The sequence below is a fragment of the Dermochelys coriacea genome, chromosome 16 (genome assembly GCF_009764565.3).
Source record: "Dermochelys coriacea isolate rDerCor1 chromosome 16, rDerCor1.pri.v4, whole genome shotgun sequence".
NCBI classification, from domain to species: domain Eukaryota; kingdom Metazoa; phylum Chordata; order Testudines; family Dermochelyidae; genus Dermochelys; species Dermochelys coriacea.
This window is the reverse complement of record NC_050083.1, coordinates 26,217,826-26,230,554: the sequence shown is the minus strand read 5'-3', so window position 1 is coordinate 26,230,554 and position 12,729 is coordinate 26,217,826. Positions and strand designations below refer to the sequence as shown.

The following is a 12,729-nucleotide window of genomic DNA, read 5'->3' as shown; positions in this document are numbered from 1 at the left end:
GAACGTTCATGCTCCACAGTCATGTGGGACATTCTTTCTAATAGCAGAAGGATTCTACTAGAAGATGTTACCTAGCTAAATGGAAGTGTTTTTCTTCTTGGGCACTTCAAAGAGTCATTCCCCCAGAAACTGCAGATATTTCTCTCATCTTGGACTATATCCTCTCTCTGAAGACATCAGGCTTGTCCATCAGCTCCTTGTGAGTGTACTTGGCAGCAATCAGTGTATACCATCCACCTTCTCAGGGCTACTCGGTCTTTGCACATCCACTGACAAATAGATTCCAGAATGGTTTAATCAGAATATTCCCACTTATTCAGTGGGGCTTAAAACTTGTTCTCTCCATACTCTCCCCGTGTGAACCTTTAGCTTCTTGCTCCATGTCTCTCCTTTCCATGAAGATTGCTTTCCTTGCAGCTGTTTCCTCAGCTAGAAGAGTTGACAAACTTGGAGCAATGATGGCAGAGCCTTCTTACACTGTAGGGATAAGGTTTCTTTTAATCTACCCCCCAAATTCACTCCTAAAGTAGTTTCAGAATTTCACTTTAGCCAATCGTTCACTTGCCTGTATTCTTCCCAAAACTGCATATTTCTGCAGAAGAATGAAGACTCCACTCCCTCAGTGTTCAGCAAACCTTGGCCTTTTACCTGCAAAAAACAAAACACATCATGAAATCCCTGAGACTATTCATCACTATATCAGAAAGAATCAGGGGGCATGCTATCTCCACCCAGAGAATCTCCAAATGGATCTCTGAATGCATTCTACTCTATCAGCTATTGAACCTTCCCCAAACCCCCCGGGATAAGAGTGCATTCCACCAGAGCAGAAGCAACAACTGTAGTATCACTTCTGGAGGTACCCCTCCTTGACAGCTGTAAAGCAGCCACATGGGGCTCCATTCACATGTTTGCAAGACATTGTGGCTTGGTGTACAGGACTCCTCTGCCTCCTCTGGAATGGCGGTCCTCCACTAAGCTCTGCTATCTACATCCTTGCACCTTCCTCTGACTTAGGTACTGCTTGTTGGTCACCCGCAGTGGAATATAACAGGATCATCACTCGAAGAAGAAAGGGAGGTTACTGACCTGTAACTGAAAAAAAGGAAGAGGTTCTCTATGTGGGCAGCCCAACATTGCCTGGACCATATGGAGACTATGATATTGAAGGTCCTTGACTACTTGATACATTTAAAACACTCCAACATTTCATACTGCTCTATTGAGGTCCACCTTTCCCCAATCTCAGCTTGTCGTCTGTCTGTCTGGTTGTGCTCTCACATGACAGTATTGAAGTTCCCAAAAGATTTATTATATTAACTACCAGCCAGGAAACCTGCTTCTGCCTGGAACCTCAACATTGGAGCTGCCCATCATGTTGCGGTGAAGGGATGCCAGGCCTCTGGATCTCTGAGTATTTTAAGCCTCTGGAGTCAGAATGGGGTCCAGCCACTGCTCCAATCTTTGGGGGCTTAGGCATATTCTTGTGGTGCAAAACCTTAGTCTAGCTTCCCATCTAGAGAAGAGGAACCTGCTGTCCAGCTGCTTAGCCCCTTTGGATTCAGGGTTGAACTTCAGTTTCACCCATGCTTAAACACACTCTCCTAGAAATCCACCTCAAGATGTGAGCCTTCTGGTTTACTGTTCTAACTCATTCAGGAGTCTTGTAGCAGTTGTGAAGCATATAACACACACAGACACTTTGCCCAGAGTTTAACACAATTTCTCTTAATCATATAAATCACAAGACCATACAGATCATACAAAATAATAAACCTTACACTCATCTTCCCTTACTAGCTCACCCTTCCCTTGTGGAGGGACCATCTGGGCTCAGGAAACAGGCATCCCATCTCATGGAAGCCCTTACCTGCTTAGTTGTTTCTCCTCTTGACCTGGAGACAAAATGGCCAAAGACTTACACAAATCAACTCCTTCCTATTTATAACTTTTAGCCCCCTTTGTCAGGTGATGTCCTTGCCAGCTTCCCCATGTGATCAGAGCTTTCTACCAGGTGACTTTCTTGCCAAGGCAACCTCTCTCCTGAAAAACCAGTTTTCCTGGGTAGGAACTATCTTGGTGTCAGTCTTTGGAAATTCAGCAAACATGAAGGAAAATGGCCATAAAAAAGGCAAAAGGCTATATGTTCAAAATGGAATTTGTAGCTTTGTAAAGGTACGTAGAATGGGTTCATAATCTCACACAGAATTCATAGCATTGCACAGAGAGTTTCCCAAATCACACATTCCACCAGAGCTCGAGTTGCATTCTCTACCTGCTTCAGAAATTTGCCAGTTTCCTGAATCTGCAAGGTGGCAATTTGGAGTAACCCACTGACCTTTGTCAAACATTATGCATTGGACTTAGCTGCCAGGGCAGATGCCCAGTTCAGGAGAGCAGTACTTCTATTTGACTGGTGCAGCGATGCTCTTGGTCCCATCATCCAGAATGGGGTACTACTTACCAGTCATCTACAGTAGAATCCACATTGACACAGATTCAGAAAAGAAAGATCGTCCCCAGCCCAGACACTATCACCCCCAACTCCTCTAGAGCCCAGGGATCCAGAGGGAGAAATAGCCTGATGTTGGGTCACGGACTTGTATGGAATTGCTTGCAGGTCGCCACCTTCTTTCAGAGCTGCAGCTGGTGGGAAATGATGTTAAGTGAATCCAATTTCCCCATAAGAATGAATGTAAATAGGAGGGGTTAGGCTCCAGGGAAATTTTTTTTCACCAGACAAAAAACTATCTCACACACACACACACACACACACACACACACACACACACACACACACACACACACACACACCCGTTTTAAACAAACAATTTAATACTGTACACAGCAATGATGATTGTGAAGCTTGGTTGAGGTGGTGAAGTTAGAGGGTGGGATATTTCCTGGGGAATGCCTTACTGCTAAATGATGAACTAGCATTTGGCTGAGCCCTCAAGGGTTAACACATTGTTGTTAATGTAGCTGCACACTCTACAAGGTAGCACGAATGGAAGGAGGGGAGACAGCATGGCAGACGGAGCAGAGACATATCCTGTGTGTGACGGAGAGAGAGAGATGCACATTGCCCCTTTAAGTACACTGACCCCGCTCTAAGTACATTGCCTTTAAAAAGATCAGGAAATTGAGACAGCAGCTGTGGCCAGCAAGCTCTATCCATCCTGAGTCCTGTCCTGTCCAAACCCTGCTCTATATGGAGAAGGGGTAAGCGGGGGGCAGGAGTAGGGGGGATGGGGACACCCTGACATTAGTCCCCCTCTTTCCCCCTCCCTGCACAGCAAGCAGGAGGCTCCCGGGAACAGCTCCAAGGCAGAGGACAGGAGCAGCACAGGGCAGTGTGGGGAGAGACAGCTGAACTGCCAATTGATAGCATGCTGGGTGGCTGCTGCACAGGGAACTTAGGGGAGCGGGAAGCTGATGGGGGGCTGCCAGTCTACCCTGGTTCCAAGCCCCCACCAGCTGGCTGCAATGGGCTGCTCTTCCTGCAAGCAGTGGAGAAAGCAGGCAGAGCATTTCACAACTTTAAACAAGCATGTTCCCTAATTGATCAGCAATGAAACAATGTTAACCAGGATGACTAAGTGAGGAGTTACTGGTTTCAGAGTAGCAGCCGTGTTAGTCTGTATTCGCAAAAAGAAAAGGAGTACTTGTGGCACCTTAGAGACTAACAAATTTATTAGAGCATAAGCTTTCGTGAGCTACAGCTCACTTCATCGGATGCATTTGGTGGAAAAAACAGAGGAGAGATTTATATACACACACACAGAGAACATGAAACAATGGGTTTATCATACACACTGTAAGGAGAGTGATCACTTAAGATAAGCCATCACCAACAGCAGGGGGGGGAAAGGAGGAAAACCTTTCATGGTGACAAGCAGGTAGGCTAATTCCAGCAGTTAACAAGAATATCAGAAAAAAGAAAAGGAGTACTTGTGGCACCTTAGAGACTAACAAATTTGTTAGTCTCTAAGGTGCCACAAGTACTCCTTTTCTTTTTGCGAATACAGACTAACACGGCTGCTACTCTGAAAAGAATATCAGAGGAACAGTGGGGGGTGGGGTGGGAGGGAGAAATACCATGGGGAAATAGTTTTACTTTGTGTAATGACTCATCCATTCCCAGCCTCTATTCAAGCCTAAGTTAATTGTATCCAGTTTGCAAATTAATTCCAATTCAGCAGTCTCTCGTTGGAGTCTGTTTTTGAAGCTTTTTTGTTGAAGTATAGCCACTCTTAGGTCTGTGATCGAGTGACCAGAGAGATTGAAGTGTTCTCCAACTGGTTTTTGAATGTTATAATTCTTGACGTCTGATTTGTGTCCATTCATTCTTTTACGTAGAGACTGTCCAGTTTGGCCAATGTACATGGCAGAGGGGCATTGCTGGCACATGATGGCATATATCACATTGGTAGATGCGCAGGTGAACGAGCCTCTGATAGTGTGGCTGATGTGATTAGGCCCTATGATGGTATCCCCTGAATAGATATGTGGACAGAGTTGGCAACGGGCTTTGTTGCAAGGATAGGTTCCTGGGTTAGTGGTTCTGTTGTGTGGTGTGTGGTTGCTGGTGAGTATTTGCTTCAGATTGGGGGGCTGTCTGTAAGCAAGGACTGGTCTGTCTCCCAAGATCTGTGAGAGCGATGGCTCGTCCTTCAGGATAGGTTGTAGATCCTTGATGATGCGTTGGAGAGGTTTTAGATGGGGGCTGAAGGTGATGGCTAGTGGCGTTCTGTTATTTTCTTTGTTGGGCCTGTCCTGTAGTAGGTGACTTCTGGGTACTCTTCTGGCTCTGTCAATCTGTTTCTTCACTTCAGCAGGTGGGTATTGTAGTTGTAGGAATGCATGATAGAGATCTTGTAGGCGTTTCTCTCTGTCTGAGGGGTTGGAGCAAATGCGGTTATATCGTAGCGCTTGGCTGTAGACAATGGATCGAGTGGTATGATCTGGATGAAAGCTAGAGGCATGTAGGTAGGAATAGCGGTCAGTAGGTTTCCGATATAGGGTGGTGTTTATGTGACCATCGCTTATTAGCACCGTAGTGTCCAGGAAGTGGATCTCTTGTGTGGACTGGTCCAGGCTGAGGTTGATGGTGGGATGGAAATTGTTGAAATCATGGTGGAATTCCTCAAGAGCTTCTTTTCCATGGGTCCAGATGACGAAGATGTCATCAATGTAGCGCAAGTAGAGTAGGGGCATTAGGGGACGAGAGCTGAGGAAGCGTTGTTCTAAGTCAGCCATAAAAATGTTGGCATACTGTGGGGCCATGCGGGTACCCATCGCAGTGCCGCTGATTTGAAGGTATACATTGTCACCAAATGTGAAATAGTTATCGGTCAGGACAAAGTCACAAAGTTCTGCCACCAGGTTAGCCGTGACAGTATCGGGGATACTGTTCCTGACGGCTCGTAGTCCATCTTTGTGTGGAATGTTGGTGTAGAGGGCTTCTACATCCATAGTGGCTAGGATGGTGTTTTTAGGAAGATCACCAATGGACTGTAGTTTCCTCAGGAAATCGGTGGTGTCTCGAAGATAGCTGGGAGTGCTGGTAACGAAGGGCCTGAGGAGGGAGTCTACATAGCCAGACAATCCTGCTGTCAGGGTGCCAATGCCTGAGATGATGGGGCATCCAGGATTTCCAGGTTTATGGATCTTGTTTAGCAGATAGAATACCCCAGGTCGGGGCTCCAGGGGTGTGTCTGTGCGGATTTGTTCTTGTGCTTTTTCAGGGAGTTTCTTGAGCAAATGCTGTAGTTTCTTTTGGTAACTCTCAGTGGGATCAGAGGGTAATAGCTTGTAGAAAGTGGTGTTGGAGAGCTGCCTAGTAGCCTCTTGTTCATACTCCGACCTATTCATGATGACGACAGCACCTCCTTTGTCAGCCTTTTTGATTATGATGTCAGAATTGTTTCTGAGGCTGTGGATGGCACTGTGTTCTGCATGGCTGAGGTTATGGGGTAAGCGATGCTGCTTTTCCACAATTTCAGCTCGTGCACATCGGCGGAAGCACTCTATGTAGAAATCCAGGCTGCTGTTTCGACCTTCAGGAGGAGTCCACCCAGAATCCTTCTTTTTGTAGTGTTGGCAGGAAGGTCTCTGTGGGTTAATATGTTGGTCAGAGGTGTGTTGGAAATATTCCTTGAGTCTGAGACGTCGAAAATAGGATTCTAGGTCACCACAGAACTGTATCATGTTCGTGGGGGTGGAGGGGCAAAAGGAGAGGCCCCGAGATAGGACAGATTCTTCCGCTGGGCTAAGAGTATAGTTGGATAGATTAACAATATTGCTGAGGAGTTCCTGTATTTGTGAGCTGGTCTCTGCTGGGTCCAGCAGCCCCTGGTGGCAGCCAGCAACTGTGCAGTCCATTTTGGGGGGAGGAAATTTTGCACGCACAACATTAATTTCTGCACAAATTCTGCATGTGCTGTGGTGCGTAATTCCCCGAGGAGTAGTTTCAAATTCCCAGGGAACCTAGGGAGAAATTCTGCCTTTTATGTGCTTGCATGGGTGCACAAAGAGGCACAGGATGCATGTACATCCTCAGTGGACACTGCTATTCAGAAGACTCTAGTCTTGCAATGAGGAGGTGCGTGCACCACTATAGTGGCATCCATACTGACAACATTTTAAAGAGCCACAATTGCCATAGGGTAAGTAACCATTCTTGTTATTTGCTCCTGCCTGTTGCAAGGTGCAATAGGCCTTTTTTATTTTGTTTTTTGTTTGTTTGTTTTTGTTTTAATGATCTAAAGCTTTTCCCTCTATATACATGATCTTTAAACAGCTTACCTATAGGTGTTGGATACTAAAGATTTTAGCACTGGTAGTGAATGTTGTTTTCATTTCTGCAGTGGAAATATGAATCCTTTGGCATAAATTTGTTTAAATTATCACAAGTTTTAAGTCTTGTGAGGAACAAAGTCAATCTGCCCCAGGGAGATTTTCATTTTGTCATAGATCTGGTAAATTTAGACTCAGTTTAGTAAATTTAGATTCAGTTGGATTATTCCCACCCAGAGAGCTAATGCTAAAATCTTGTGTGATAATTTGCATTAGTGCTTTGTGTGTTGGTTTTCATTGTGTTGTAATAATCCTGGTCTCATTTTCTCACCTTGTTTTCCATTACAGCACCAAGTTTTTACCTTATTTTCCAGTATAGAACCAGGTGCAGGGAACCTGTGCTATTGATTTGAAGGAATCTTTTGATTTCTTGAATGGGTTGCTGTGTTCCAGATTTAATTTCATACCATAACAGATTATGCTAGTTCTGCTCATCAGCTCAGGAGCTCTCAATCTGGTAGCACAATTGCATAACCTAAGCAGAATTCATAGGCATTTTTTCCATCCTAGCATATTTCCACTCATCTCCAAACTAGATTGGAGAGAGTTGCCTCTTATCTTCATAATTGTGGCTGTGTATATGCAGATTTGACATTTATTCTTTTTGGAAATGTTAGTTTTGTTCTTTATTTTAACTTGGTATTTCCCTGGTTCTCCCCCCCCCCCCCCCCGACCTGACAGGGAAGGACTCTCGTCTCCTTGTCTTCAGGATGAGCGCTGTACGAAATGGCATAGAAGCAAAGCAGATGGCAAAGAGCAAATATGACTGCAGAGAAAATAAACTTGAGAAAACAAAAGGTGATTTGACTCTCATTTATCAAAGACCCAATTAAAGCATTGGGCCAGAAGCTGCCAAAGGTCCTATTGGTTCCCATGTAGATGTTGCAGCAACTGACCCTTAGTTATTCTCCTCTGGATGGTGGATTGAAATCCTGTGTTAGATAGTATGTGAAAATAAATTTGGACTAATCCCAATTCCCATATGTGCACTTCACAAAAATACCACATGACTTGCTAGTTTTTACCTAGGAGAAATTCTGAAGCAGAATAGATATATTGCAAGCAGGATTGAAGGACTCTGACAGAGCTATGTATGGAGATCCAGGACTGAAATAATAGTGCTGCAGGTCAGACTCGATGCAGTGGTGGAATTGTATGAGTTCCTAGTACATGGAATAGCAAGGGAGTTGCACCATATTGTTGAGTTGTATTGGAAAAGCTGAGAGCATTTCTAGATGGGAAGCAACAGAATTTTATGGGATAGGATTGAGATGCATACTGCCTTTGGCACAAGCCTATGCATGTAGTCATTCACATCCATAAGAAATTATTCATTTGCAAATTTTAGAGGGTGAAGAAATAATTAGGTTTCATTTCACAAGGAACTATATGGAGTTCGTGGGTGTGTTTCTTGAAGGGAATGTTAATACTTGCATTATCTCCTTAGGCTGCCATTTGTATGCCATTAATACTCACCACAGCAGTGAACTGAGGATTGTTGTGGCTATTAGGAACAAACTGCTCCTCATCACAAAGAAATACAATCAAGGCAACAGTTTAACCAGTGTCTGTTTGATGTCACCCCTGTCTGAATCACCAGTGGAGGAATTCCAGTACATCAGGGTATGCTTGAGACAAATCACTAAAAATACCTTCTCTCAGACTGGGCTAACACCTGGTTCAGGAGGGGCACACATCTTGCCTTTCTAAACCCAAGGATTGGTTCAAGTGAGAGGCCCAACAATGGTGATGGGAATCCCACTACAGATACTTAAACAAAAATCCTCCACTTTTTTGAACTGGGCTCTTGTTCATCAATGAAACATATGTGTATAGCCTGTCTGCCCTCTAGCACAGCTCACTGGTCACCATCTGTAGTACAAACTATTTCCAGTGAGAATATGAAAAGTAGAATAATTCCTTTAATTTCCATCTTAATGTAATGTCATTTACATTACAGGAGATTTGTCTCTCTGACCCTCCAGTGATCATGACTCTGGTGGATGGACCTACTGGAGACAATGACAATATGATCTGTGTAGCATATCGACATCAGTTTGATTTAGTTAACGAGAGTACTGGGGAGTCCTACAGGTTACATCATATTGAATCAAGCAGGGTAAGTTCTCAGCATTAGAACAGAGTTTGCTAGCGTAACCATACCTAGCACCATAAAAGTCGACATAGCTATCCTTGAGCCCACAGTGACTTATACTACCTTCCTTGGAGCACCAGTTTGGGAGGATCTTGGCTTTTTATGCTTTTAATTTAGTTTTTAAGCTATTATCTCTGCTCCCACTCTGCCTTAGACCTGGGTTCTTTTTAGGGTACCTAATGGTGATTTTCCCCAGGCAATCATAAAGTAAGACATCTCTGATTGGTACTCCTAGGTGTATCACCAGGTGGGCAAAAGTCTTGCATCTCACCATCAGCATAGCTGTAAAACCTTTTCCTTTCTTCCTAGCTCAAAGGCTTTTTTCCCTTTTAGTACTGTGTGTGTGTGTGTGTGTGTGTGTGTGTGTGTGTGTGTAAACTACTCTTTGTTAGCCATCAATTTCAAATTAAGATTTGCATAAACCAAGACTGAACCAGCTTTCCCTGCCTTCTAAACAGGTATGAGGAATAAGCTCCCTCCTGTTTGATTGCCTTTTCCAGTCTTGCATATTCCTCCTGAAGGCCTTTGGTACTCCCCTTAAGGTCTATTTTTAACATAGGTTAATGACCGGGTGAGATCTCATCTGGAATGTGTGTGTAGTTTTAATCTCCCATGTTTAAAAAGGATGATTTCAAAGTGGAACAGGTGCAAAGAAGAGCTTCTAGGATGATCAGAGGAATGGAAAAGCTACATTATGAGAAGAGACTGAAGCAGCTTTTCTTGTTTAGCCTAACCAAAGAAAGGCTGAGGGGAGATATGATTGCTCTCTACAAATACATCAGAGGGATAAAAACCAGGGAGGGAGATGAGTTATTTAAGTTAAGCACCACTGTTGACACAAGAACAAATAGATCTAAACTGACCATCAACAAATTTAGGCTTCAAATTAGATGAAGATTTGTACCATCAGAGGAGAGAAGTTCTGGAACAGTCTTCCAAGGGGAGCAGTGAGAGCAAAAGAACCTAATTTATTTTAAGACTGAGCTTGATAAGTTTATGGAGGGGATGGTATGATGAGATTGCCTACAATGGGATGTGGCCCATCTGCGACAAGCAAATATCCCCAACAGCCAGAGATGGGGCACTAGATGAGGTCAGGAAGGAATTTCCCCCCAAGTCAGATGGGCAGAGATACCCTGGGGGTTTTTGCTTTTCTCTGCAGCATGGAGAATGATCACTTTCTGGTTTAAACTAGAGTAAATGGTGGATTCTCTGTAACTTGAAATCCTTTAAATCATGATTTAATGGCTTCAGTAACTCAGCCAGAGGTTATTACAGGAGTGGATGGGTGAGGTTCTGTGTCCTGCGAAGACCAGGAGTGCAGGCTAGATCGGGGTGGGCAAACTTTTTGGTCCGAAGGCCACATCTGGGTATGGAAATTGTATGGCAGGCCGTGAATGCTCATGAAATTGGGGGTTGGGGTGTGGGAGGAGGTGAGGGCTCTGGGGTAGGGCCAGAAATGTGGAGTTCAGGGTGCGGGAGGGGGCTCTGGGCTGGGGCAGGGGGTTGGGGGAAGTGGGGAGGGCTCCAGCTGGGGGTGCAGGCTCTGGGGTGGGGCTGGGGATGAGAGGTTAGGGATTGCTCCAGGCTGGGACAGGGGGGATCAGAGCTGGGGTTGGGGTAAGGGAGGGGGTCGGGGTGCAGGCTCTGGGCGGCACTTACCTCAAGCAGCTCCTAGAAGCAGCAGCATGTCCCCCCTCTGCTTCCTACACAGAGGCGCAGCCAGGGGACTTTACATCCTGCCCTGTCCACAGGCGCCACCCCTGCAGCTCCCATTGGCCGGGAGCCATAGCCAATGGGAGCTGTGGGGGCAGTGTTTGAGGCAGGAGCAGCATGCGGAGTCCCCTGGATGCCTCTATGTGTAGGAGTTGGTTGGGGGCACTGCTGCTACTTCCGGGAGCCGCGCAGAGTGGGCCAAGCCCCAGATGCCGCTCCCTGACAGGAGCTAAAGGGCTAGATTAAAATGCCTGGAGGGCCAGATGCTGCCCCTGAGCTGTAGTTTGCCCACTCCTGGGCTAGATGATCACAATGGTCCCTCCTGGCTTTAAAGTCTGAGTCCTAACAGTAATTTCTCAAAACAGAGCATCTGTTACTCAGTTTCAGGACACCCTCTCTCTTACTCAGATGCTGGGTAAACAGAAAATGTGGTTTTCTCCTCCCTCCTCAATAGGCAACAGTCCATGGATGTAGAAAACACATAGAATTTATACAATTGCTCTGGTAAGGTTAGTACGTCATTCCTCCTGTTGGAACTATCTGCCACAGTTCTGTCTTTTTCAAAGTCATCATTAATTCTTTTTCTGTCAAGATTCAGTGCGCCCAATAAGGCATTTTGCTATTAGATTGTAGTAGCTGCAATTCAATGTACAGCACTTAAAAAGTAATCAAAGCAGGTAGTATCAGCACTGATGTTATGGAGCAGTGGTTCCCAAACAGGGACACAAGTACCCCTGGGGGAAAGCAGAGGTCTGCTTGGAGGTACATCAATTCATCTAGACATTTGCCTAGTTTTATAACAGGCTACATAAAAAGCACTAGCAAAGTCAGTACAAACTAAATTTTCATACAGACAATAACTTGTTTATACTACTCTATATATTATACACTGAAATGTAAGTACAATATTTATATCACAGTTGATTTATTTTATAATTACATGGTAAAAATGAGAAAGAAAGCAATTTTTCAATAAGTGTGTGCTGTGACACTCTGATTTTTGTAAGCAAGCACTTTTTAAGTGAGGTGAAACTTGGGGGTACGCAAGACAAATCAGGCTTTGGAAAGGGGTACAATAGTGTGGAAAGGTTGAGAGCCGCTGTTATGAAGTCTTATGAAAATGATACAATTTAAAAAAAACAAACAAACCTGAGCACTTATCAGTGCTTTTTTGCCTTTTCATGAAGTTTTAAATACCAACCACAACTGCCTAAAACTACTACTTACATTTTTGGAGTGTTGTGTGAGAATTTCTTAATAACTTGAACTCAAGAAATGGCTTTTAGTCTTATCTAAGAAATCACTGCCCAATGCAGTACTGAAATGGGGAAACAAGCAGAATTAGCATTGTATTTCCAATGGCCAAAATGTTCTAACTTGGTTGCCTGAAGTTAAACATCTAAATAAATGCCCTGACTTTTCAAAAGTTTTAAGTAACCACAATTCCTATTGATTTCTGTCTGAGCCTGGGATGGTCAGTATCTTTGAAAGTCAAGCCATTTTTATTTGTGTCGAAATATAGATTTAGATGTCTGATTTTAGATACCCAAGCTCGAATATTTTGAGCAGTTTGTTTATGCTGATAGTCTTCCTCAAAATGCAGATAGATAAATTCTCCTCTCTTCTGATGGTTCTTGGTTTTATTTAATTTACTTTTTGTTTTATATTGGACTTTTTATGTTTTTTGCGTGAATTTAGTGATGATGAAAGGGACCAGGTTTGACAGCCTTGGAGACTGAGCAGGTACAGCATGGACAGTTGCAATGCAAGCTTCCCCATGTGGCCTTGCCAATTTTCCTCAACCCTGATCTGAAGAAGCTACTTCTAGGGATGAGAGGGGACTTCATTCACCATGGCCCGTTCAGTCACTGCCCTATTGGCTAAGGCTACCAACAAGGCTGTCAGTTGGTACCAATTATGGTGGTGGTTTTTGGGATGTGGACACTGGCCTCCGGGAATTGGACTTGATGCCCATCAAATCATTTCACTTTGGTCACCAA

At 44.3% G+C, this 12,729-nt stretch overlaps 1 protein-coding gene across 12 annotated transcripts in view; it reads left to right on the top strand.

The window, feature by feature from the left end:
- Window positions 1-12,729, top strand: part of GARNL3 (GTPase activating Rap/RanGAP domain like 3) — a 209,786-nt gene that overhangs the window by 142,950 nt on the left and 54,107 nt on the right. For all 12 annotated transcript variants that reach the window (XM_043498770.1, XM_038374925.2, XM_038374927.2 and 9 more), the window contains 3 exons: window positions 7,540-7,656; window positions 8,306-8,481; window positions 8,819-8,977. In XM_043498770.1, the coding sequence (XP_043354705.1) occupies window positions 7,540-7,656; window positions 8,306-8,481; window positions 8,819-8,977 (452 nt within the window). The remainder of the gene's footprint in view (window positions 1-7,539; window positions 7,657-8,305; window positions 8,482-8,818; window positions 8,978-12,729) is intronic.